The 27,312-nt window shown below is 39.1% G+C and overlaps 1 protein-coding gene across 1 annotated transcript in view; it reads left to right on the forward strand.

The window, feature by feature from the left end:
- The window catches only part of cfap74 (cilia and flagella associated protein 74), a 110,059-nt gene that overhangs the window by 70,247 nt on the left and 12,500 nt on the right, over positions 1-27,312 (forward strand). The window contains exons 24-32 of the mRNA XM_016516832.1: positions 16,361-16,589; positions 17,238-17,366; positions 17,473-17,579; positions 17,673-17,804; positions 21,055-21,164; positions 21,253-21,308; positions 22,145-22,264; positions 25,250-25,402; positions 26,423-26,534. Of these exons, the coding sequence (XP_016372318.1) occupies positions 16,361-16,589; positions 17,238-17,366; positions 17,473-17,579; positions 17,673-17,804; positions 21,055-21,164; positions 21,253-21,308; positions 22,145-22,264; positions 25,250-25,402; positions 26,423-26,534 (1,148 nt within the window). The remainder of the gene's footprint in view (positions 1-16,360; positions 16,590-17,237; positions 17,367-17,472; positions 17,580-17,672; positions 17,805-21,054; positions 21,165-21,252; positions 21,309-22,144; positions 22,265-25,249; positions 25,403-26,422; positions 26,535-27,312) is intronic.

A 27,312-nucleotide genomic window follows, 5' to 3' on the forward strand; every position in this document is an offset into this window, starting at 1 on the left:
CGACGAGTTGTCTCAGCGAGGGATTCGTTCATTTCATGTTGACCACGGATGCACAACATCTACTACATTAGTTCACCTCCCGAGTCTTCAGGTTTGGGCGACTCAAACGACTCATACCCGAAGACTCGGGAGATGAACTAATAATTTCTCTTTCCGGTACAGACTGCATAGTCTTATGCTTATGGGGCTGTCACTTGATGAACGAACAACTCGAACCCGAAGACTCAGGAGGGGAACTAATCATTTCTGTTTCCTGTAAAGGCTGTGTTAAGATGTATGTGCGAAGATGCACTGGCTTGTCAACATCTAGTCCTCAACCTCGATCAGAAGGTGGATAGGCAAATATCCGCGACAGTTTCTGTTCTCAAGCATTGATTAATTTCAATCAAATCCACTAGCAGTTTGTTATACATTGGTGTATGTGTGGTTTCTGAAATAAAGGAATAACAATCAATAAATTAAATAAACTTTCCAAACAACACACAATGCTTGTAATTGTAAATATAATATATATGTATATATATAATATATATAATAATATATGTAAATATATTACAATAAATAAAGCAACACTGAAGTGGGAATTGAAATTACAAAGTGTAGTTTCACTAATGGCCGCTAGGTGCACCAGTAATTGAATAGATGGTACAACGTGATATCGTGATAAACACAATCAAATAGGACTACTCGTTATACATCACGTAAACAATGTGCATTGATTGTAAATACTAATATGACAATACAAATATCATAGAGATCCATATCAGTATCATGTATTTGCAGTAAACATAGATCTTAAAGGGGTCATATGATGCGATTTCAAGTTTTCCTTTCTCTTTGGAGTGTTACAAGCTCTTGGTGCATAAAGAAGATCTGTAAAGTTGCAAAGACTAAAGTCTCAAATCCAAAGAGATATTCTTTATAAAAGTTAAGAGTCAGCCACGCCTACCTATACCTGCAATAATGTACAGTATTTGAAAAATAATGTGTTTTTGAACATTAAAGCATGTCAACATATTCTGTTACACCAAATACACAAAATAATGATCTTTAAAATAGCATCATATGACCCCTTTAACCATGTATTTGTACAGATCTATCGATCGAACTCTCAGAACATGCCTAAATATCAAGTTAAACCAACAATATAACATCAAATATGCATACATAAGTCTACACACATACAGGTACATATTTCCTAACAATGTATATCAATGTAAACGTACGTTTTCAAGAACGCACACACATCAAAACAAACTATGATCGGTCTCGATGCAGCGGCAGAACATTCTGTGGACCGAACTTATCTGGGCAAGTCCCTGACTCCGCCCACATGTGATGTCACTGAGTACTTCAAAATAAGAGTTCAACAGGGATTTTATACAGCCGCCCCCTAATTTGCTAAGCAAATTATAAATCAAATAAAAGTCCCTGTTCTCTGAGGTTATGTATCACTGGTGTCAGTGGGCACCTCTGGTAACACAATTAACTCCAGCAGTGATGGAGCAGTTCGAGTGGCAGAAGTAACTATTGGAAACCGAGTCTACTGTCGAGGGCGCCACTCGAACTGCTCCATCACTGCTGGGAACAACTTGTTTTACTCTGCCTACTGGCCAGAGGGCTTGTGGCAATTGAGAGTCCATAACCATAACTACCTGCCCCACTGATAGATTTGGTGTAGATTCTCACCATTTGGCACGGGGTTGTAAATTTGGCCAGTAATTCTGAATGAACTGTTTCCAGAACTGGTCAGCTATGATTTGGCTATGTCGCCATTTCCTCTTTCCAAGCAGTTCTCTTGTGCCATAAACCACTTGAGGGAGGGAGGCATCCCGCCGCCCCATCAGCAAGAGATTTGGAGTGACTGGGTCTGTGTCAGATATCTCTGATGATACATAGCCAAGCGGTTTAGAGTTTAGTATTCCTTCGACCTCAACAAGAACAGTAGACAGGACTTCGTCAGACACAATCTGATCCTTCAGTACTACTTGAAGACAGGATTTAATAGAGCGGATTTCACGCTCCCAGGCTCCACCAAAATGAGGGGCATGTGGAGGGTTAAACTGAAAGGAAATACTCTGTTCACTTGGTTTTTCTTTGATTGCTGGCTCAAGTGCAGAGAATGTTTCTTGGAGTTCATGATTCCCACCTCGGAAATTTGTGGCCTGGTCAGAGATTAATTCGAAGGGTTTGCCTCGTCGTGCAACGAAGCGACGTAAAGCCATGAGAAAAGAGTCAGAGTCCATACTATGCAGAAGGTCCAAGTGGATACACCTTGTGATGAGACACTTGAAAATTATTCCCCAGCGTTTTTCATGTCTTCTGCCTATCTTTACTGTAAATGGTCCGAAGCAATCAACTCCAGTTGACCAGAAAGGATGCTGGTATAATTGAAGACGAGCAGCAGGGAGATCAGCCATTTTGGGGTTGACTGGATTACTGCGCCATTTCCTGCATTCTCTGCACTGGCGTTGATATTTCTTTATGGCTTTTCTGCCTCGGATAATCCAGTAGGTTCTTCGCAACTCTGCGAAGACACGTTCAGGACCGGGATGAGGTAGTCAGTTGTCGTAGTCTTGTATAATCAGTTTAGTGATGGGGTGATCAGGTGCCAGTACAATAGGATGTAAGGTATCAACTTCAAGTTTCTCAGCCTTACGAAGATGACCTCCGACTCTAATAATTCCCAAGGCTTGATCATATTCAGGTGACAGAGTATTTAACCTACTGCTAGTATGTATGACTTTGCCATTCTGAAGAGAGTGGACTTCATCAGGGAAGCTATCCTGCTGGGCTTGTCTCAGAAGAAGCAGTTCAGTATCCATGCGTTGTGTGGCTAACATTGGGGGTGCTACTGCGACGTGTACAGACTGGTAAGTGCCTTGGACTAAGTCTGCCCATGTGGTGTGCTGCTCTGGATCTGGTAGTGAAGACTGAAGGACAGCCACATGAGCACAGAAGAATGACTTTCTTAAATCATTCTCATCGGTGGAGGATGAGGTAGGTTGTGTTGGCCAGTGTTCTGGTGACTGCTGAAGGAAGTGAGGGCCCTGATTCCACTGACAAACGTGATAGAGCTCATAGAGAGATTTGCCTCTTGTAATATCATCAGCAGGATTTAGTCTAGCACTCTATAAATGTTTCGCATGGTGGGCTCCTCAGTTGATAGCGGGCGATTACGATAGCCAAGCTTGTCAGAGGTGCAGTGCCAAGAGAGCCCGAGTGTAGACTATTGTGGACATGTTTTGATTACAGTCAGCCATAGCTCACAGCTTTCCGATCGTGCCTCAGTTGGTAGATGAGCGATTACCTCTGGGTAGTTACTGACCCACTGCCTTATTTCGAACCCTCCAGCTGATAGTAACACACTAATTTTGTCTATGAGCTGTTTGGCCTCATCGGTTGAAGAAAGGGACTGCAAACAATTATCCACATAGAAGGATTTTAACACTGAATCTACTACCTCTTTATTGCCTTCGTGATGGTCCATGACATGACGCTGGAGGGTGTAGATGGCACAGCATGGGCTACATGTGGTGCCAAATGGAAGAACGTGCCACTCATAGATGTCAGGACTCCTCTCCTTTTCCAGATCTCTCCACAAGAAGCGCAGCAAAGGCTGATTTTCTGGAAGGAGGCGCACTTGGTGAAACATTGAACGAATGTCTCCACTGATGGCCACAGGATATTGTTGGAATCTGAGGAGAACTCCCAGCAAGGATGGACCCAATGTAGGTCCTGGGAGTAATTGGTAATTCAGAGAAGCTTGGCAGAACTGATAAGAGCAGTTGAACACAATCCGGGCTTTGTTATTGTGATGTACAAGATGGTGGGGAATAAACCATGATTCACCCTTAGCCTCTTCAGGAGTGAGTTTCATCGCATATTCTGCCTGTCGCATATACCTCTGCTAGCTCTGAATTACTATTCAAACGGCGCTCAGTGGCCCTTAGAAGAGCCATGCCCATGACTGATTCTGGACCTGCATGCAAGACTGTTGCATTCCCTTTGCAAAGAAGAGCAGTTGCGTAGCTAGAGACTCCATCCACCTCAACTCTCTTTGTTTTTGTTTCCAGCATTGTGAGAGCATCTCTGTCCTGCTTGGATCGTGTCATGTCTTTCACAGGCTGAAAGGGAAGTATGTTTACTTGCCATAGTTTTTCAACATGATGAGACTGAGCGGGAGAGCGAGATGTTCAGACAGGTAGTCTCCAATGGCTGGCCTAGGAATGTAGTTGGACCCTGGATGGCCCAGCCCAAACTGGTACTGACTGCAACAGGACTGCCCAAAGGGCCCTTGAGTACTTATCATTGGTGTGATAAGATGTGGGTAATCAGAACCGATAAGAAGCATGGGCTGTACCTCTTTGAATGTCTCTCAAATGTTTAGCTTGTGTGCGGTAAAGGAAGTGTGTATCTTATAGCGAATGCTCGGATTCACAGAGGCAGACACTGGATTTCTACAACCTCTTGTCTGATAGTCCTGAGGGCAAGGGATCCATCTGTCTTCTCCAGATCAAGGTAATGGACTGCTGTAGGGAGAATTATGGTCCTTTCAGACCCGTCGTCAAGAATAGCATATGTGTTCAGTATTCTCCCTTTGCTATGAAGTCTGACCTGAACCACTTTCAACATGACTCTCCCAGAATGAGTAACCTGATCAAGGTAGACGGTGCGGGGTACTGTATTGACAGTAAGAATGCTCTTGTTGATGTTGGTTGCAGTCTCATGGAGAACTGATAAGTGCTGTTCACCGCAATTAGAGCATGGCTTTTTCAGGGTTTTGCAGGCTCATGTCCTCTACCACACTTCCAGCATCGGTTGTTGTCCTTTATCCATGCTGTTCTTTGTGCGACATTTAATTTGCCCAATTCAGGGCAAGAGTTGAGGTAATGCTGCTGGCATTTGCAGAAAGGGCAATACGGCTTAAAGCTAGGGCAATTAGGGCTGTCACGATATTAGATTATTCACACCACGGTTATTGTGGCCAAAAGAATTCAGAATATCGCGATATCTATAGAAAACTTGGGGAATCAGCCAAATTAATTTTTACTTTGTTTATTTAGTTTTTCTTTTTTACCCAATGAACATAAGGATACTGATAAACACAGGGCACATGCATTTTCACTTCTTCTTCAGGTCACAGCTGACATGAGACTCTGGCTTTCTCTGTCTTCTTTGAAGCTCCCTATGAAATAACAAGATAGAAAATACTGTCAAGTTCAACAGAATAAATATTAACATCAAAACTGATACTTTAACCTGTTAACTTGCGTACCCGTATTTTAATCTCTTTAACCTATAGTTGTGCCGGCGCCAATGAAGTCATCCAGTTAACGCGCATCTAATTCAGTTTTAATGTGCATCTAGGACGGCTGCAGATGAGGCATTACGTGCATGGCACTGCGACCAACATAACATTTTACAGAGTTTAATGTAGCAATGTGGTCACTCAGTTTTCTAGATTTGATTTAATCGTGTAATAGATTTGAACAAAGAAATCAAGTGCTACACACATTTATTGGCCATGACTTGATTGCAAATACAAATACAAAAATTAGACGAGTAAAGAAATATATATGTATATATATATGCGTGTCGTGTTATCATAAGTGATCTGTTCATTTTAAATATTGTGGTTATCGTCAATACCGGTATATCGCGACACCCCTACTAACAATGTATATCAATGTAAACTTACGTTTTCAAGAACGCACAGACATCAAAACAAACTATGATCGGTCTCGATGCAGCGGCAGAACATTCTGTGGACCGAACTTGTCTGGGCACGTCCCTGACTCCGCCCACATGTGATGTCACTGAGTACTTCAAAATAAGAGTTCAACAGGGATTTTATACAGGCTGCATAGTTTTACGTTTTTAACCTTACAAAATGCGACGTGACAAAAGAAAGAACGACCCAAAGACTCGGGAGGTGAGGTGAACTAACAGACTGCACAGCCAGCTAAGCAATGAATTAATGGTCTTGGTTGCATTATAATTTATGTAGGGTAAATGTACTTATTAAGCTCACATACCCATTAAGCATACTTCCATGTTTGAGCTCGGATTATAAAAAGAAAAAAATAATGTATTATCCTACTTAATGTCTTAACCAATTGATGTGTTTGTTACTACATACCTCCTGTAATTTCAAGTCAATCAGATCATTGCACACTGAGATATGGGTCTCCATGTGTACACACTGTCTGGTGGCCATTTTGAAAGCTGTCTGAAAACTTTCACCAAAAGTGGAGCTTAAATGTGCATTTTTTTTATAGATATTTAAGTCTTTATTTTGGGTAAGTTTCACTACTTACTGTAAAATTAAGAGATTAATGTTTAGTCTTTTGAATATTATAACCTGGAACTTGGATGTGGGAAATAATTACAGTTAGATCCAAAAGATAGTTTTAGCAACACAGCGCAGATGCTACAGAACACAGTTAGCTGACTAGCTGTAATAAGATTGTGTGCTACACTAAAATATTACTTCACAGGCATTACTGGCTTGTGCTTTTAAATCCATAATATTATAAATTGACAGTTTATGGCTGGTCTGTGGTTTCACAGTGGTGTAATTTTTAAAGATTTCATATTATTGTAAGGTGAGCTTAAAGGGTGCACTACTATGAAAATCACACAGCTTCAGTGTGACATCAATAAGAAAAAGTATAATTTCATAGATATTGTTAATAATAGTTGTTCATAATAAAATATGTATCAACTTAATGCATGACCTAGATTATTTCTTTTGCAAAATCTTGTAATTTTAATAAATATTACATAAAATTTATTAAAAATTGTTGCTTGTCCAATTAAGCTCAGTGTGGTCTCTTTAAGCTCTTCCACATTGAACGTCTATGTAAATACTTCATAAACAGACTTTACATATAAACTGATGGTTGTCACTTTAAGTTAAGTTAATCGATTTTGCAAAAATTGTGTAGTGTATTACAGCCTTAAGAGAATATAGATAAGTTGAATTTATATAACTGATCAAATTGAATGCCTTGTTGCTTGATTTTAGTGTTCTGTTTTTTTTTGTGATTAACTTTGTACCTTCAAATAAAAAAAAATTCAATTATTCTTTAAAAAGTTTCCTTAAAATAAAAAATAATTTTTAATAAAACTTGATGTGAGCTTAATGGGAACAGGGGGGTGTGCTTAAAGGGTACAAAAATGTACCCATTTAGCACAGCCAGACTTTTTGCATTTAATGATGTATATCTTAATTGAAATGCTTTTGTCATTTAAAATAAAATTAAATATTTTTGTGTGAGAGATTAATATTTTATTTTAACATAACTTTTTGTAGTGAAACCAATATCTTGTGCACTAAAAATGTCTCAATGTAGATTTTGGTTAGCTTAATAGGTACATTTACCCTAATGTGATCAGTGTTTGCGTAAATAGATGTGTTGCGGAATTTGAATATTAACATGTAACATTTTAATTATATTCTGCTGAAATGAACAAAATGACTTGAAAAAGGATTTGTTCATCTTGCTGAATGAGATTTAAAGATCTATATCATTAAAATGATCTGAACTTCCCATCACTAATTCACAGCAATCGTAATAAATGCTAAATGTTTGCCACTTATTTGGCATGTAGCTTTAATGAACAAGATGTTACTTGTCACTGGCATTAGTGCAGTCATTGCTTAGAATCATTGTAGTTTTTACATTCATGTGGTCTACTCTTCAGCACAATGGTAACCACAAAAACTTCCACATTACAGAAACTCTTTAAACAGTTTTTCTTTTTCTTTTTTTCTGCAACTAACCGACTAACCAACTAAGCCTTTTCTTATCAAATATTGTTTAGTCGACTAATAGGGGAGCAGCCTTAGAAAAGTGTAAATTCATGGAATTGCATTTAGATTCATGTACGTTGCATCAGATTGCTTTTTAAACATTGTTTTTTATAACCAAACACACATTTCTGAGTTCAGCGTGCTTGCAAATAATATCTCATTATAAACAAAGAAATGCAGAAAAGTGATGATTATAACAGGAGTTATAATCAGTGATTATTATAGCGGGAGTTTTTGCATAAATTGCACTAGACTAGTCTAATGTCATGGACTGACACATTTGTATGTGTAGCCAAAATATGACAAGACATTTCCCCAAACACAAAAACATTTCTACATATGTTTTCTATTAATCGACAATGATAATCATTATTACAGTATCTGAAGCAGTAATCAACAATAATGATTTCATGTTCTTTTCATTTTGATTGAGTTCCTTTTTTTTTTTTTTATGTATAATTTATGTACAATTTTAAAGAGTTTGTTGTTATTGGTAAAAGTTTATAGTTCCCTTTCATGGGAACTTCGAACTGCGTCCTCTAGGGGTCGCTATGGGGAACGCCTCGTCGTGACCTGGTTGAAATAATTGGTTAAAATTAGTTATACTTTTTCAAGTATTTGACATTAAGGACAACATAGATACAATTAATAAGGAAATTATAAAAGTTGTTCTTATGAATATGAAAATGCCCCTGGAAATCAATTCCAGGGGGCAAATATCGCCCCTTTATGGAAGAGTTCATTTCTGACTCTGGTTCTATCCTACGTCCACACTATCACTTCCAGGTCCATACTGGAGGGGCGGTAATGCCCACTCTCCTCTTCTCTCTCGCTAATGTTGGTCATGCTCACTCACTTTTTTTGTGTGGGGATCTACTTTTCAAATGAGAAACTCACAGAGATCTACCAAGTGAAAAATAAATAAATAATAAAATACATATAAAATAAATAAATAAAAAAGCTTGTCTGAAAAAAAAGAAAAAAAATGTTTCTTTATATTGCATTAATTTAATTATTAACTTTTTAATATAAAAAAAAACAATGTTCAATTCTTTTGGAGATGAGACCCCCTCATCTCCAAATCAATACTGCAAGACAAACCTTTTCTAGTCTCTAAAACCTTTGTATTCTAGTTATTACTTTTCAATTACATGTAATTATTTTTAAACAAAACAAATTCAAGATAGATTTAAACATTCCATGTTCTTTTTTGCAAACATACTTTGCAAAAATGTCACTGTAGATATTCCATACAACTTAAACGTACGTAAAGCTCAATTATACAGTAACAAATAAGCAGAAGTTGACCTGCCATACCAAACAAGACCACAGGGAGATGCCAAAGGACTGCATATAAACTACTACGGATCCATTCAGAATCATATGGAAGAGGATTAGGGCCAAGCAACAATAAAAAAATAAAACCATCTTGAGATTAAAGTCATTATAATACGAGATTAAACTCGGTAAATTTCAAGAAAAATGATTAAATAAATTGTTCAGATTAAACTCATTAAATTCTGAGAATAAAGTCATTAAATTACGAGGAAAAAGTTGTTAAATTTCAAGAAAAAAATCGTTACATTTCGAGAAAAAAGGTCTAAATAAAATGCTGAGAATAAACTCATTTAATTAGGAGAAAAAGTCATTGTTTAGAGGAAAAAAGACTCGTTAAATTTTGAGAAAAAAGTCGAGAATAAACACACTCGTGTCATTCATTTCATCTCGCTGGACACAGTAAAATAGCGTCTGCAGTGGCGTAGGTTGGAGAGTAACGTTGCAGAGACGTAGCGTGTGATGCGATCGACTAGGGTTCGAAACCGTCTTTAGCCGAACTCGCTTTTCTTCCTTTTCCCCATCACATCACATTGGAAAAGTGGAAATCAATTGCATAACAAGTGTTTAATAATAATGTATTAATTAGGTAGGTTAAGTGTTACTACAGTACTAAATCCATTGTAAATATTGATTTGTATATTGAAAAGTAATGTAATTGGATTGTTGTCGCAGTGTTTCTCCAGTTTTCCGTATTTAGTGTTGTTGAGAATGGCAGCGCTGTTTCCATCTGCCTTTAAACGTGTTTAAATCACCGCAGAGTCTGTGGTTTGTATCGGAGAGCTCTGCTCCAAACTCAAACGCTTCTCACAGCGCTGTTTAGTGGTTACCTGATCGAGACCTGCAGGTAAACGCATTTGTTCTGTGTTTGCGCTGCACTGTCTTTAGGCAGAGCTAATAACGGTCCGTGCATCGCGCTTCACACAAGTAGCGCTGTACCGCTTTTAGTGCGCTAAAGACACCACATATGAGTTATCAAATTGTTGTCACTCACGTTTTACTGATAAGTCTGCACTAAAATGTAGTGCTCTCACCTTGTTTTGACATTGTGAAACTGCATGATTTGTAAATTATGATTGGCGGGCCACATATAATAGCCTACATTTCAATAGACATTTAAACTAAGTGAAAATAGCCATTCATTTGCATTAGGCTATGTAAAAGTAGCAGATCTTTGCAATAAGTGTAAGTAGTAGCTAATTAGATGCTATTTATACTCATAAATAGTGACAGACACTATTTGCACCTCAGTATTGTTGTGCATAAACAGGATGCAATAATAAATGAGTGTAAATGATTTTATTTATTAAAATTATTAAATAGATGCTGCCTTATTAGAACAACAAAGCCTCCCTAATTAATACATTATTATTAAACACTCGTTAAGCAATTGATTTCCACTTTTCTGATGTGATATGTGATGAGAAAAGGAAGGAAAGCGAGTTCGGCCAACGACGGTTTCGAACCCTAGTCGAGCGCATCACACGCTACGTCTCTGCACATTACTCTCCAACCAATGCCACTGCAGACGCTATTTGACTCTGTCCAACGAGATGAAATTAATGACACGAGTGTGTTTATTCTCTACTTTGTTTTCGAAACACAACAACTTTTTTTCTCCTAATTAAATGAGTTTATTCTTAAAATTTTATTTTGACTTTTTTTCTTGAAATTTAACAACTTTTTTATCGTAATTTAATGACTTTATTCTCAACATTTTACCTCGACTTTTTTTCTCAATTTAACGTTTTTTTCCTCGTAATTTAGTGACTTTATTCTCAACATTTTATCTCGACTTTTTTTCTAGAGATTTAACGAGTTTTATCTCGAAACATAACGACTTTATTATCGAAATTGAATGAGTTTAATCGCAACATTTTATTTCAAAATTTTTCTTGAATTTTAATTAGTTTAATCTCATATTATAATGACTTTAATCACGAGATGGTTTTATTTTTTTTATTATTGCTTTGCCCTAATCCTCTTCCGTAGAATCACTAAACACACCAAAATACAAATTAAAAATTAAACCATTCTGAATGTGTGGAAACTCAGTGATCTGAAGGCGGCTCAACGTCATCAATGAATAGGTCCTCTGTCAGAACAAGCAAGCAATAGTGTCTGTTTGGAGCATCTGATGCTCATATGTACATAAACACCACTGATCCTCACAAACTTCTCCAAAACACGCGAGCATGTGTTATAAAACACTCGCTGTATACAACTACGTGAATATACTGAGCTGTGTTCAAGCAGAAATATGTTTTAGTGAACAGTGCGCCGAGAGCGCACATAAGGTTAGTTTGCATCAATAATAATGGACACACCCACGCCTAATACACGACTCCTGTATGACACTGTAATCATCTTTACCTTGATTACAATCGTCATCCATCAAAATATTAGGCTACAAGCATGACACTGGCTTCTTTTATCCAGCCGAGAGCTGTAGTTTGTGTATCATATGCTCATACAGCGGTTTTTATTCAATAAATTAAAAAAATTTGTGAATTTATTATATTTTAGTTTTAAGTTATCTCGCGCTCCCCCCGGTTGAGAACCACTGACCTAAAGCTCGGTCTACCAGCATTGCCTTCGTGATCGACCTATTGGGCACCCCTGCTGTAAGTGCTTCCAACTCCATGTATTGGCCATATGAATGTGATACCTAAACAATTTCTTCATACTCCAAGTACTAGAGAGGGATGCAAATGGTGGTATTGACCACTGACCTCTTCTGTAACAGCCCATCTACTGCGCACAGAACAGAAAGGATGGGCATAACTGCCATTGGCATCCTTCTTTCCTATTTGTTATCCCTCCGAAACCTGGGTTCCCTTGTAGCACATATGAAAGTGCTGATACAGAAGAGTGGAGTGGGCAATAACACTACTTGTGTCTCATGTGATTACAGAGGGAGCATATTGTTACAACCTTTGCACTCCCAGTACCGGAGAGAGCTACATAAGCGGAAATGAGACACAAGTAGTGTTATTGTCCACTCCACTCTTCTGTATCAGCACTTTCATATGTGCTACAAGGGAACCCAGGTTTCGGAGGGATAACAAATAGGAAAGAAGGATGCCAATGGCAGTTATGCCCATCCTTTCTGTTCTGTGCGCAGCCCCTTCCCTTGCGCATCACAGGGAAAGTGCAGTGATACCACCATACTCAGATATAATCATATTCTTTAATCTCCTAGCTCCACAGTGATGCAGGGAGTGTTGTGTTTTCTCTTTCTTTTTTTCCCCACTTCTGAACTGAAGGAATCAAGCTCAGTGTATGCCACAGGAGAGCCAATCTCTACAACAGTCATTAAACTTTTTTTTTTTTTAAGCTGGAGGATTGAGAAGCATAGGGAGCAGAGGCATAAATTTCGTCTAACAGTAGGGGGGGGACAATAAACATAACATTTCTCAAGAGCAATTTTTGAAGAGGACACAGATAATACAGCTAAAATTGTACTTGTAAGGATATGTATACACAGAGGAATGGCTTACTACTATTAGTGCAGCAGAGAGACCGTGCCAAATTAGACAACCTAAAGCTGTTGTGGTCGCGCCATGACAGCGCTCGTGTCCGTTGTAGACATTACTAGTGTTGCCAAGTCCGCGGTTTTCCTGTGGAATTGGGCTACTTTATCACTGTTGCCGCGGGTTGTTTTTCATGTCCACAGGTTGAAGCGACCCCAATAACGTGTATTTTAGCCCCCTTAGCGATTTTTACCGGGGGACACCCTCGAAACGCGGATAGTTTGGGCTAGTTTTGAGTAGCAATTGGGCGGGTTTTGTCATGAAAACCTGGCAACCCTTTCCCTCAAGCAGGTAGCGTAATTATTGCTAACATAGCGGACTCATCGAAAAATACATTGGCATCATCTGTATTAAAGAGAAAATAATCACTTCATCCGATGTTTAAGTGAATAAAATAGCCTTTGAAAGCCTACTTACTGGAGTTCCACAACTATTGGCTTTGTTCTCTCTCACCGGACTCGTGTGTGTGTAGGTGATGTAAAAGAGGAAAGCAGACATTTGGGTGGAAGGGCAAGAAGCCAAGAAGGATCTCAGGGCTTTGGGTAGTTGCTGACTAAGGGCCAAAACAACCTCCCTAAGATCCTTCTTCAGCTTCTTGCAAAGTCGCCAAAGTCGCAACACTCATCTTCTTACCCCACATCGAGCAAGATGCTGGAGGGGGCAGCAAAGAAAAACGATCTACTTCTCAACTGTCTTCACCCTAAGTGACACCTCAATGAAAGACTTTTGTCACAGATTTTCTTCCATATAGCACAAATGCAACATTTTAGCTCCTCTGAATCAAATGAAGCCAGTTAAACGATGTAACAAAAATAGATGTAAAAAAAAATGTAACATGGTCTGGATGATAGACTGAGCATGTTTACCCATGTGTAACACCTCCGGTTCTACTTCATGCTGCTCTTATCAGGATTCAAACCAGCATCCCTTGCATGGGAGGCGGGCACATTAACAAAGTCGGTAAAGACGGCAGCCTCTAGCATCAGTCATAGTACCTTTTGAGGCCAGAAGAGTAAGTTTTACCCACACAGCTCTTACAAGTTGGCCTTCATTATACCCATGGTGGTGAGAGCGAGAACCCCACCTGCTCTCGCCTCAACTGTGACCATACTCTGCACGCTGCCTCTGCGAACATGGGATCAGAGCCACGATGTTGTAGTTCCCTGGCTTCCTTCCCTCAGGAGGACACATCGGAAATTCTCACATCACTCCTAATCTGCTTGCTGTTCTATTCTAATAAAGAAAATCAGGCAAACAATATCTTTCCACACAGCACATTCAGACATGCGGCTTCCTGAAGGCAAAAGAGCTGATGACATGTTGTTCAGGTGCTCTTTTATAGCCTGCCACAACAGTGACATCATTCTGTTGCCATAGCCAATCAGAAATTGGCGTGTATGCACACATGCTTGAAACACCAGTTCTAGTCCAGTGTTTCCCAAATGGGTCTTGGAGTCCCCCCAGCAGTACACATTTTGTATGACTCTCTCATCTAACAGACCTGATTCATGTTATCAGCTGATTGGTAGAGAATGCAAGACCAGAATTAGGTGTTGTGCCTAGCTAAGAGGTGTATCTGGGTTTGTATATGGTCCTCTTTGAGGGAAATTTGATGCTGCGTCATGGTTTTGATGCTATGGAAGTGTCTCAAGGTGTGACAGGCATCTAAAGCATGTGTAGAAACAAGCCAATGATCCTTGGCAGACGGCAGTCCTTTGATGTCACATGGAGTGCCTGTGCACATAAAATAGTGCCTATATCACACATCATCAAGTGAATTAAGTGCATGTTGAAATGAAAAGCAAAAACTCCTTGATACCACGGTCACTCTCTCTGGACTTTATGGCACTGCGGTTGACACTCTCTTTGTCCTCCCTCCAGCAAGTCCCTCCAGTTGAGGTGAGGTGATGCGATGCAACCCCCTTTTGTTCTCAGCTGCCCTCCCTCAGGCACAGCTGGAGGTTCCAAGCAGCAAGTATTGGTCCCAGGGTTTCTGTGGCTCATGGTCACCCTCCTCCTGATCAGTTGGAGGTGTTAAACAGATGAACTTTTGCAGCGAGTGAACATGGTGAGATGATGTGACCCCCTTTGCTTTTCAGTTGCCCTCCCTCCAGTATAGCTGGAGATGTCTGACATAACCGCTTTACAGAAGGAGTGGTCGTGGTGAGATGATGCAACCCCTTTGCTTTGTTGGTTGTCCTCACTCCATCACACCTGGAGGTTTCACGCAGTAATGACTGCTGAGAGATAACTATTGAAGGAGTGGTTGTGGTGCAACCGCTTTGTTCTTTTTAGATACTCTGCCTCCAGTACCGCTGGAGGTGTTAAGCAGTTGGCCATGAGCAATAGGTACCATTTCTCATCAGTCCGCCTCCAGCATATCAGCTGAGACGTGTTGGGGTAAACGTGGTTATTTTGTTTGCATATTTCTTGAAGATTCATGGGGAATGGGTGGATTAATAGAATGTTGTGTGCACTGAGAGCAGTGCTTGAACCTGTTGAGAATTAGAATCTGTGTTAATATGCTCCTCGTAGGGGTGGTAAAGCTTAGCTCTCCTTCAGTGTAAACTGGAGTATGATGCACACTTGCACATTTCTATACTCAGTGGCAAAATACTTTGTTTTCTCCTGATGGCCAGATGTTGAAGTAAAAATTGGCGATAGGAGGGCGGTTTGTATGTCTGTGGACGTCCTGCTCCCTTCACCTGCCCCTCCAGCGCTATGCTGGAGTGATACTATTGATATTTAGTCTGCCTTTTCCCCTATTGGTCCATGGAGTAGTATGGCTGACAGGGCATCCTTCTTTAGTAAGAGCTATGATGGGCAGATAGCGAGAGCATGTCTTTTTCATCACTCTCCCCTATTATTACTCTTCCCTAGGCTTTAAAGTAAGGTTATACACTCCCCTGTGGAAGGGTTGCTTTCAGTTGCCTCTTTCTAAATGGGGCACCACTCACATAGTTTCCACTCTTTCTGTTAGCTTGTTTTTTTGTTTTTGTTTGTTTGTTTTGTTGTTGTTGTTTTGTTTTTTTTGAATACCAAATTTCAAACTAATCAACACCACTTGATTAGTTTGTTCTTGTTCTTTATTCTTGAAGTGAACTTTTGCACGTTTGTTGATTAGATTAACTGTTTTGGACTGATGTCTTGAACAGATACCTGTGAGTTGTCCTAGCCGTGACGTGACAGAGCACTATATTTCTTGTCCTGTGTGCAACAACCTTTAGGCGCATCTCCCTCAGAATAAAGTTTATTATTACGTGTGATGTAAGGTGCCCCTTTTTACACACAGGCGCTCCATGTGACGTCATAGGACTACCGTCTGCCAATGATCATTGGCTTGTTTCTACACGTGCTTCGGATGCCGGTCACACCTGCATGCCTTATCGTAGTGTAAACACCATGACGCAGTGTCTTGTTTCCTTGTCAAGGAACCGGGTTATATAGCCCTAAATGTTTTATTTATTTCGTCAGACAGTCTTTGATCTGCCTGGTCACATCAGTTTTTCCTTGGCATTATCAGCTGTTGCTAGGCCTGGTCCTGTATCCTGTTTGGTTATACTCTTCCGCAGAATGTCTGTTCTGCATGATTATTTCTGATTACTTGGTTTTGCTTAAATTTATTGATAATATTTTTCAGTCTTCTAACTTATGCTTTCTATTCTTGACTCAGAGACTTCCTGTTATCTTGTCATGCGACTTCCATCCAGCCTTCCTTGAAACTCTCTGATTGTTTGGTTGAGTTTGGAGGGACAGCGGTGGGAGACCGGACCACTGCAGTATTGTATGTGGAGAATATCAGCGCAGGGCCTGAGGCTGCAGCCCGGCTCTTCACCTTCTCTGTTCCGGAAAACTCAGACATCACCATCACACCTACTTCAGGAAGAGTTCTACCTGGACAGGTATTGCTAATGACTTCTGCAGTTTACAATCTGCTTTATTATCCTGTTAGGCGAGATCAGAGCTTGCTGTCACATTTTGCTACAGTGAATATTTCTCATAGAAGGTTTATTTTTGATAGTCATATTAATATAGACATATACCTTAATATTTGGACACAAAAAGACTTAAATATTATTTCACTTGGAAAAAATACAGTTCACTGAACACTAAATTAGGTAAGTACACTACTGATCAAAAGTTATAATAATTATATCAAAAGTTAGAATAATTAAGACTTAATGTCTCTGTTTACGGATGCCTTCATTTGAAAATACAATAAACAATGATATTGTGATATTATTACGATTTAAAATTTCATATAGTGAACAGTGTTTTTCCTTTTGTTAATTTATGTCAGTGCAGTTTTTATGATTTTATCATATTAATTTGATTGATTTTATTTTATTTATTTATTTTAATTTACCCAAAATAGTTTATGAACTAGATATTTGAAACCAAAATAGAGAAAATAAACAAATGAATGGATGCTTATGGATTTTTGGCAGCATGAATGGAATGGATCTCCCTTATATGTTTGCCCTAAATTTTTTTTTATGAAAATAGACTCAGCTCTGTTTATTTCAGCATCCATTTGTGTGCCTTCACAGAAGTGTCTGGTCCAGGTTACATTCAGCCCAACACTGTCTGATGACGTCATCAACGCAGAAGCTCTTCACCGGAGAGAGGAATTTCATACTGACACCAGCAACTGCCAACATACAGAACCTGATGCCAAAGTAAGGAGCATCACGATGTCCAGTACAATCATGCCACTTCTTACACAACATACAGCATTAACAAATGTTGAACAGTAACTTCCCTGCTATCTTTATTCTTTTACAGAGCAAAATAGAGGCCCCATTGCTTTTGGTAAAAGATCATGGCAGCAAAATGATGTCTGCAAATGGCAGCCCCTTCCATTCCTCAAGCCCTGCAGATATTCAGGCAGGGTACGCAGGTCAAGCAGTCTGTGTTTTATGACATTGCCATAAGGGTCAGGGGACAGTTGAAAATATGATTATGTTTATATTGTTTCTTCACAGCTCTTTTGAATATTTGGCTGTAAAGGCTTCACTATTGCACTCTTTTACTGAGCGTCACGTTCGCTATGTCATATCCTGCTTCAACTCTTCATCAGACTTAGTGCTGGAAACATCAGAGGAGCCCAGATACAGGTGACGTGAGAATAAGATTTTGAGAGGGACTGATACATAAAGCATGGTTTTTCCTTCAAAACCTCTTCAGATGTTCAAAAAGAAATTTAAGGTTCACAAAGTATTTTTTATGCTGTAGTGCTGTAAAAAGTGTATCATTAGATTTTCAACCAAAACCTATGAATGCATAAAAGTGACCATTCATAAACAGAAAACTCAGTGAGATACATCTTCAGTTTATCAATTAAAGAAGGTTATATAGCACCTGTGTAAAGCTGCCCATACACTCAACAACTCTCAAAGTCACTGGATTGCATCTATTGGGAATCAGGGACATATCAATGCTTTTCTCAGATCATATATTTTACAATTCAATGAGCACACTGTAGTTCTCTTTCTAAAGAAACTTTGACACCTTAACAGATGTAAGATGTTACCCTTCCTAGTTCTTTGAATGGGGTTTGAAGCAGGGCTGTGCTCCCTGGAGCAGGATTATGCTCCTTTATGCTTATCTGTAAGGTTGAGCCTTGACAGATGGATGCTGTCACCCTACCCAATTCGTTGACTGGGGTTTGAAGCAGGGCTGTGCTTTCTGGCAGGTATCATTTTTACAAGTAGAGCTGAATCTATTAAATTAGGTATTAAAGCAGGGCTATACTGCCTTGTGAATATCTCTAAGCTTGAACTTGACAGATAGAGCTGTCACCCTCCCCAATTTGTCGACTGAGTGTTAAAATAGGGTTATGCTCCCTGGCAGGATCACACAGGTGAGATTTTTTTTGGTTTGTATCCATTCTCTGTCCACGAAGGCAAGGGGCGTCAGGCCACAGATTTGTTTATTTGGGCCACCAAGGAGACGGCCTGTGCCATTGGCTGCTCTATGGCAGCATTGGTGGCCATTAAGAGGCATCTCTAGTTAAATCTCTCTGGCATTAGGGAAAGGGACAAGTCCTTCCTCCTGGCCTCTATGGCAATGCAGTCAATTTTGTCACCAAGAAGTTTCAGCAGGCCAAAAAAACAAGCAGCAGTGTTCCAGAGGTTCATCCCTCGCCAAACCCAAGTCCTGGGGGCTGCTGCCAGGAAGCCCAAGCCATCTACAAGCTCCTTGCACCACAAAAAGCAGAAGGAGGGTGTTGCCTCTTGAACCCCCTCAGCGAAACTGGAAATCAGAGACAGGAGGGACCTCCTGTCTGTCACAGTTTGGGGGCATGATTTGAGACCCCCGGCTGAAGATTTAGAGGCTGTGGGGTTCGCCCCTGAGTGGGACCAACTCCTGAACTCTGGTCTCTCAACCGAGCTTGTTGAAACCAATCTAAGCTCTAGAGCTTCCTCCATGACGAAACTGACATTCAGACACCAGTGGCATGAGCTGGAAATGATCATTGCTTATGGAAAAACAGAGAGGGGGTGAATTTTTTTCCTTATGTGTCTGCCTGGTGATCCGTTGCTGTTATGCACCGGCCTTGTGACCCATCACCATTATGTGCATCTGTCACTCAACTACTTACTGTTATGTGCCTGCCACTCATATTCATGTTCATATTGCTCGTAATTGTAAATTATCTGTATATTTTGTCATGTATTTTAATGTGAAAAGTTATTGTTATTTGTAGTTTAAATAGCCTATATCATGGCAATATCACATGAGCAAAAGTGCATTTTTCCTGAATATCAGCATGATTGCAAATGTGATATTTTATATAACAGTTCAATTATCAAGAAATTAATTTTTGAATGAGTAAAACATTTTAAAACAGTATTTTCTCTTTTCCACTAACAAAAATAGTTCCAAACAAAGCCAAGGCACAGCAGTTGTTTCTCTTAATGAATGAATCCGCAATTTGAACAAATCATTTGAGTGAATAATTCAATGGTCCATTTTTTAAGACATTCACTTGCTTCATTCCTGAATGAATCAGCTGTTTAAATGAATTGTTTGAATGAATGATTCTATGACTCACATGTCAAGTAACTTGCTGCCACCTACTGGCCACTTTTATTTACAGATTTAAAGGTGACATATCATGAAAATCTGACTTTTCCAGGTTTTAAGTGCTATAATCAGGTCCCCGGTGCATCTACCAACCAAGGAAACGTGAAAAAGTTTAACCCAGTAACTTTGTTTTGGTAAGCCTTTTTCTGCAAGTGTCTGAAAAAACAAGCGCGTCACATAACCGACTGTTTTTCTAACTTGTGTGTTTTTTAACGTAAACTTGTGTGTGAATGAGAACTTAGTTTAGTACTCACATGCTGTGACAGCCGCCTTCTGTCCGTTTGCGCTCAGAAAACCGTATATCAGAAGTTTAAACGAATATGGTTTAAAATGCATGATTTCAGCGCGATAAACATGATAATCAAAACCAAAACAGATGTTTTTAGCAGGTACGAGCTGTAATGGCACAGCTCTATTCTGGAAAAGGGAGCGGGGAGCAGCAGCTCATTTGCATTTAAAGAAACAGGCCCGAAAAACAGCGTGTTTCTGCTTCCACTCAAAATAGGCTTTTTCAACATGATATAATAAATGATCTGTGGAGTATTTTTAGCTGAAATTTCATAGACACATTCTGGGGACACCAGAGACCTATATTACATATTGTAAAAAGGGGCATAATATGTCACCTTTAATGTATAATTTCATTTTTAAAAGATTCTATGTTCCTATATTCAAAATGTTATATTTAAAACATTTATTTTACAGTATTATGCAATTATAGCTATGTAAATAAAAACAATAAGTACACAAAGTATTGTAACATATATTGTCAAATCTAGCCTAGTCAGTACAAAAACAGTATGTTGAAACTAATTTACCAGGTTATCTCTGGTTGTTTAACAACAACAATCAAGAAAATATTATGCTGTGTCATGAAGCAGGCCTATAACAGTGTCCGGTTGTGAGACCGGTGCATATAATGGTGACGGCTTGCGAGGCAGGTACCTTTAACAGTAACAGATTGAGATGCTGGTGCAGATGTCATTCACGGTGCCAGGTTGAAGGTTTGAGACTGTTTGTGTTCATATGATCAGTGTTGTCAATCAGCCAATTAGTTTTGTCATGACATAATGTTCTTGTGACTGTAGAGACAGTCACATGGCACTTACGGCTCAGGTGATTGGATTAAAAAGATGTTGTTTCCCAAGACTAATGAACAATGTACATCCTACGGAGCTACAGCATTTGAGATGAATGGGAAAAAGCAAACATTCTTGTTATAGTATGTTGCAGTAATGTCACAGCCCAGAGCTCACTGAACTCAAACTTTTTGTGCAGCACACATCAGACACTCTATCTGGAGTTGCGCTGCCCAGCCATCAGACCAGCATTACTGCTCATCTCTGACAGTGGACACAACACCATCCACTTTAATCAGGTGGCAGTAGGTAATAAACATTTGACTATCTACTTAACTGTTGTTGCTGTTTCTGCTTTTATCTTTCCAGTTCACTTGCAATTGTTTTATCCTTGTAGGTCAGAAAGTGTTAAAAAAATTGGTAATCCAGAACATTTCTTCAGAGACTGTAAAGGTATCTTTCTCAATCCTTTTACCAAGTACAGTAACATTGTCCTTCTCTACATAACCTTATCACCATTTTATCATATTATCATGTCCATTGATGCAGCAGCATATTTACAGTATATACTTCTAACAGCAGCATGCACATATAGTGGCTTGTATTGTTCATCTTCTTTCTCTCCAGCTTGTGGCTGCCATCTGCAGTCACTGAGCTTGCTGCTCAACATTTAAATAATTTGGGTCAATGTTTGCTGTAAGCAAGTCTTGCAGAAATCCTCTACCTCCCCTAGCTCCACCTGTCTTGATCTGCTACGGGTAATTTCATGTATATTACTGGCAGTAGCAAGTCTCTAAAATATGAAATCATATCAAAGTCACCATGATATGACCATTCCTTTATGGAAATTTAGCTGTTTATTATAAAATGCACATAATTATATATTTATTTATTTGTGCCTTTATAGTAATTAATCAAAAACATTAATGTGCCCCACGTTTTTTCTTATTCAAAAATTCCATTTCACTCTCATATACTGTATGTCAAAATAGGACAGAAAAAATGGTCACAGTTTCCATTTAATGCTAAATTTAAGTAATTTTCTGGTAGGTATTATGTAATTATATGATTTTTTTTTTTATATATGATAGGTATGTTCTAGGTTCAAAGTTAAACTATCAACAACATTTGTGGCATGATGTTGATTATGAAAGAAAATAGTTTCATCTCATCTTTAGTTTTAAAAACAAACTCAATCTGCTGTTAACCTGTAGAATTTCATTTTCAGTGTATTCACTGTAAAAAACAAAAAAGTGTTTGAGAATTATCAGTCTTAACCTGACTTTTAGCTGACATCATCACTGCTGGATGTGACTGGGCCATTTTCTGTGCTGAATGCCATGCGTTCCATCGGTCCTGAAGATACACACATGATCCTGATCGCATTTACACCCTCTCTGGCCAAGAAGGTAAGCACTGCTGCCCCGCTTCACTGTTAGACAGTTACTGCCCCCATACACAGATATAGCAAAAAGTGTTTCATGTTATTCTCAGCATCTAAATTTAAGGCCCTGCTACACCAGCTGATTATAAAGTAGAGATAAGTAAATTTAGATGCTGGATGAAGTCTTTAATTTTAGACAGTGTGCTAATAGCTACAGAGAAATAGATGTAAATATATTGATTAAACATGCTGTATTTAAAGGAATAGTTCACCCAAAAATGAAAATTTGCTGAATAGATGAGTTTTTCTTCATCAGAACAGATTTGGAGAAATTTAGCATTTCTCAACAATGGATCCTCTGCAGTGAATGGGTGCCATCAGAATGAGAGTCCAAATACATGATAAAAACATCACAATAATTCACACGACTCCAGTCCATCAATTATTGTTTTGTGAAGCAAAAAGTTGCACGTTTAGGTGAAAGATACATCATTGATGTTTCCTGGGTTCATCGGGTGTTTTGGGTCTTTCAACATGATACACCCTCACTCAGGTGACCCGGCCTAGGGGTGATCAAGCCCCGACCTGCGACCCAGCAGCATTTGGCCACGGATCACCCCTTTTTATCCACAGCCATCTTGAAGCTCTTTCTGCAGACCCTGTTGCAAGTCTAATGGCTGCTCTCTTCTGGGGCCCACTTAACCCCAGCGCAGTGAATGCTCTGTAGAGGGAGCGGCCAGCAAAGCCACTGTATCCAACCCCCACAGGGTAACCACAAGCTGTATGAAGAAGAGCTGCTGGAGCTTTGTCCTGCGGTGTTGGCTGCTCTGCTTAGGGTTAGGGTTAGGGTTAGAGGATTACTGAAATAAGGCATCCAGTAATAATACCCTTCTCCAGGTGATGCCAACTTGATGTTACAGACCAAAAAGTGACTCTCAACCTGAAGTTGTTATAGTAGTCCAGGGGTGCGTTTCCCAAAAGCATCGTTAGCCAACTATGGTCACAAGTTCCGTCGTTACCAACTTAGTTCAACGATTCTGTGTTTCCCGAAACCATAGTTCAAACAAACATTCGCAAACAGCGTTGCAAACTTGCGTGGTAGGAACTACAGCTCTCGACCTGTGGTTAGAAGCATAGTTTCTTGTTAGAAAGGCATATGGACTTAAATAAATTATGCTCTTGGGCACAATAAGCAAGCTAACATGCAGTACAATCTATATCTTCCATTCAATTTAAATATATATACATTTTAATCAACAAATTTTAGCGTGTCCTAAGGGAACCCCGGAGTATGACGCAAGAGGTTTCCCGCGATGAATCAAACATCAAATAAAGCAAAATGGCAGGGAACAAAACATAGTAAATTAGTCGTCAGGTGCCATGTTGAACACAGCAGCATCTCAGATATCTCGAATCAATTAATTAGCAGAAGTTATTACACGTGCGTGTGATGTCATTAACAACAGCCCTAAATTGTTAAACTAATGTGGTTCAAACGACGGAGATGCGACCGTGTCCAGGAAACAGTCGTGACTGGCTAGTTAGTTTCCACAACAATGCATTGTACTATGGTGGTTAATCAGTGAGTTACGTCGTTGTACGGGAAACACACCCCAGGACGAGGTCCGTGATCTTACTGAGGATATGGCGCTGATTCAGTCTCTACCAACTTATGTGGTATGGACTCGTATACATTGACCAAGTCAAGCCACAGCACAACCAGTCCCTCCTTTCTGCACTGATGTATCAATGTAATTGTTCTTGGAAATGAGATTGTGAATAGATCAACCAGAAAACTTTCCACTCCCATCAGTGCATTTTTGGAATTGCGCTTTCGTGCTAATTTGCCTTGTTTAGTAAACGGGCTACAAACCATTGCAGTCAGTGTAATGAATGTTATGACCATCTTGTCTGAACAAGGAGAGAAATATGCATACAGTAGATAAAGCATCATTTATGAGTAAAAACAGTTCTAAACAAACATCTTAGTTGTTTTTGATGAGAGAGGACTACAGGGGATGGACTTTTCACTGAAGGAGGTGTTATTATGGATTAAGTACTTGTATTTATGCCAGAAGCGATGGTTTGAAGTTAATTGTCTTTATAATGGATTTGCTTCTTACAAACACACAGCTTTTTGCTTCAAAATACTTTAATTGATGGACTAGAGTCATGGGGAATCACTTGGGAATTACTGTGTTGTTTTGATAAGCTGTTTGGACTCTCATTCTGACTGCACCCATTCAGTGCAGAGGATCCATAGTGAACAAGTGATTTAGTGACAAATTTCAGCAAATTTGTTTTAATGAAGAAACAAACTCATCTACATCTTGGATAGCCTGAGAGTGAGTACATTTGAATTTTACACAAACTATTCCTTTAAATATATACGATTGGCTGAATCTCACAAAATCTACAAGAAGAATTGCTTAAATGCCTATTTTACCCCAAATTGTTACTTTACTCAACAACAGTGTTCTAAAAACGGAAAAGTTTATTCTTTGCATTTTTGAAAAGTTTCACGTATAGACATCAGTGTTGTTAAAACAAAACCTATTCACATGAATCCGCGACAATGACTAAAGATGCTGTATTAGGCAAGTAGTTCGCAATGTCACTTTGTAAAGAAATGCTACACTTCTGCGCACATACCTATAGACCGAATACGTAAGTACATGATATCGCCGTTTTCTCAAATTTGCATTTTCAGGCCCCCAAAACACCGTTGTGTAAATTTAGTTGAAAACAGTGTTGTGTAAAATGCCCCCTAAATATCTTTTTCCCCCCTTAAAATTATTTTCATCATTAGGCAAAAACATCTCTCTTTACCCATTATTCTCATTATTGTAATACAAACCATCTTTATTTGGGTTGACCCAGGCATTTTCTGAACAGTTTTTGTGAGATTCAGTAGAACACTAGAACAACACACCAAGATCTGTATTTCCCGAAAACTGTCACTGAGCTGATGCTAATATTCATATTATAAAATCATTTTTTGTTTTGTCAGTACTATGAAACACTGGAGGTGAGCTGCAGTCAGATGTCGCTGGAGCTCGCATTGTGTGGTGAAGCTGTAAATCCCATCATCACCTGCTCAAATGAAGGACACATTAACTTTGACTATGTTCCTGTCAATGAGAGCGCCTCACAAGTGTTCAGGGTATTTAATCTACATTGCCATGTCTTTGTGCACTAATGTCACATTCAAAACATTGAGTGAGGAATTAGCAGATGCCTTCACTTTTGACATTATGTACAAAAACACAGTTATCAAATTATACATTCTCAGAAAATATTTGCAAAAATGGTAACTTTAAGGTTACAACAGCTTGTCATTGTACTATCAAAAGGACATTTTTGTACCTTACCCCTAAAAGGTTCATAGTAGTACCCTAAGGTACATACAGTATCTCTAAGGTATAAATATGCAACTTTTAGGGGTAGATAAAGTACAAAGTTTAATGGAAACTGCCCGCTGCTGTACTGCTAAAGGTACAGTTTTTCACATTTTTTCTGACAGCGTAAAATGAGCCATGATAGGATAAATAGTGTCAAATTCATACTGCAGTTCAACACTAGAGGTCACTGTCACCGTAGTATAATTCTGTTGACTGTGATTCTGTGCAGTTTTACAAGTTATTTCTTGTTTATTGTAATGGGTTCCTTGTTTATATTCTTCCCTTAAATATATATTACTGGTTGAGGAGTGATTAAGGGATTTGGCCTGTAAAATATCCAGTCACTATTGTGGCCTTGACCAAACCCTAGTACTGTATGTAGTGTAAGTCATTCTAAACACAAGCATCTGCTAAATGAATGCATTTAAGTGATCAAAAATGACAGTGAAGATATATTTATAATGGTACAAAAAGTTTTTATTTCAAATAAATGCTGTTCTTCAAACAAGACATGCTTCATAAAGCAGCACCGAAATGGTGTAATTATAACATGAAAGATTACTGGAGCATCAAATCAGCATATTGGAATGTTTTCTGAAGGACCATGTGACACCTGAAGAATGGAGTGACGGCACTGCAGAAATAATGCAGCCTTGGTGAACATAATGTTCTTTCAAAAACATTCATGTACTGAACTGTGGAGCAGTAGTGTATTTGCAAGATATGGATTGTATACATGAATTTGGTAACAAACTGACGGATTCTCTCTCGGGTGTATTTAGCTGCAGAACATGTCCTCACTGGATGTGCAGTTCAGTGTGCTGTTAGAAAGCCACTGTCTTACAGAACAGAACGACCGGATACAGTCGGTCATGGACTCCACAGTACATGTGGGTAAGTTACAGGCACACACACTGAGGTCTCCTCTCCTGTGGAATACAAGCATGTGACTGCAGATTTTGAACCTGAGAAACATTTACCCAAAAAATGTAAATTCTGTCATCTTTTAATCAGCCCTTTTACCTTTGTGCAACACAGAATGAAATGTTTAGCAGAATGTTGACACTGCTCTTCTCCATTTAAAGGGGTCATATGATGCGATTTCAAGTTTTCCTTTCTCTTTGGAGTGTTACAAGCTGATTGTGCATAGATAAGATCCCTGAAGTTGCAAAGACTAAAGTCTCAAAACCAAAGAGATATTCTTTATCAAAGTTAAGACTCTGCCACGCCCCCCTAAAACGGCTCATTCTAACACGCCCCCACATATCTACCCCACTATGTGGAAATATTTGCATAATCCCGCCGCAAATGTGCACGCAAAGAAAGAAGGCATGGTGTCAGTAACCGCAGTTAGTGTTGAAGCAGCATATCAGGGAGACGCTGTGTGTTTCTAGACGAAAGCAAAAGCACTTTATTTGGCCTTCCAGAAGTAGATGCAATTAGGAATCATTGGTTAAGATTTATTTACAACAGAACAGCACAACCCAGATGTTCGAATTTGTGCAACGCATATGGACGACAGTTTTTTGACCTAGAAGAGTACAAGGCTGGCTGTGCACAAAGGCTATTTAAAAAAAAAAGGGAAAAAAAGGGTAAATTCCGACTTTGCTATGACAATCCGGCGCTTCTGTTTTGTAATTAGTTTAAGTATTTGCTATTGACAGTTCAAATG

Source organism: Sinocyclocheilus rhinocerous, unplaced genomic scaffold (genome assembly GCF_001515625.1).
Source record: "Sinocyclocheilus rhinocerous isolate Xijiao unplaced genomic scaffold, SAMN03320098_v1.1 scaffold958, whole genome shotgun sequence".
In the NCBI taxonomy this organism is placed as follows: domain Eukaryota; kingdom Metazoa; phylum Chordata; class Actinopteri; order Cypriniformes; family Cyprinidae; genus Sinocyclocheilus; species Sinocyclocheilus rhinocerous.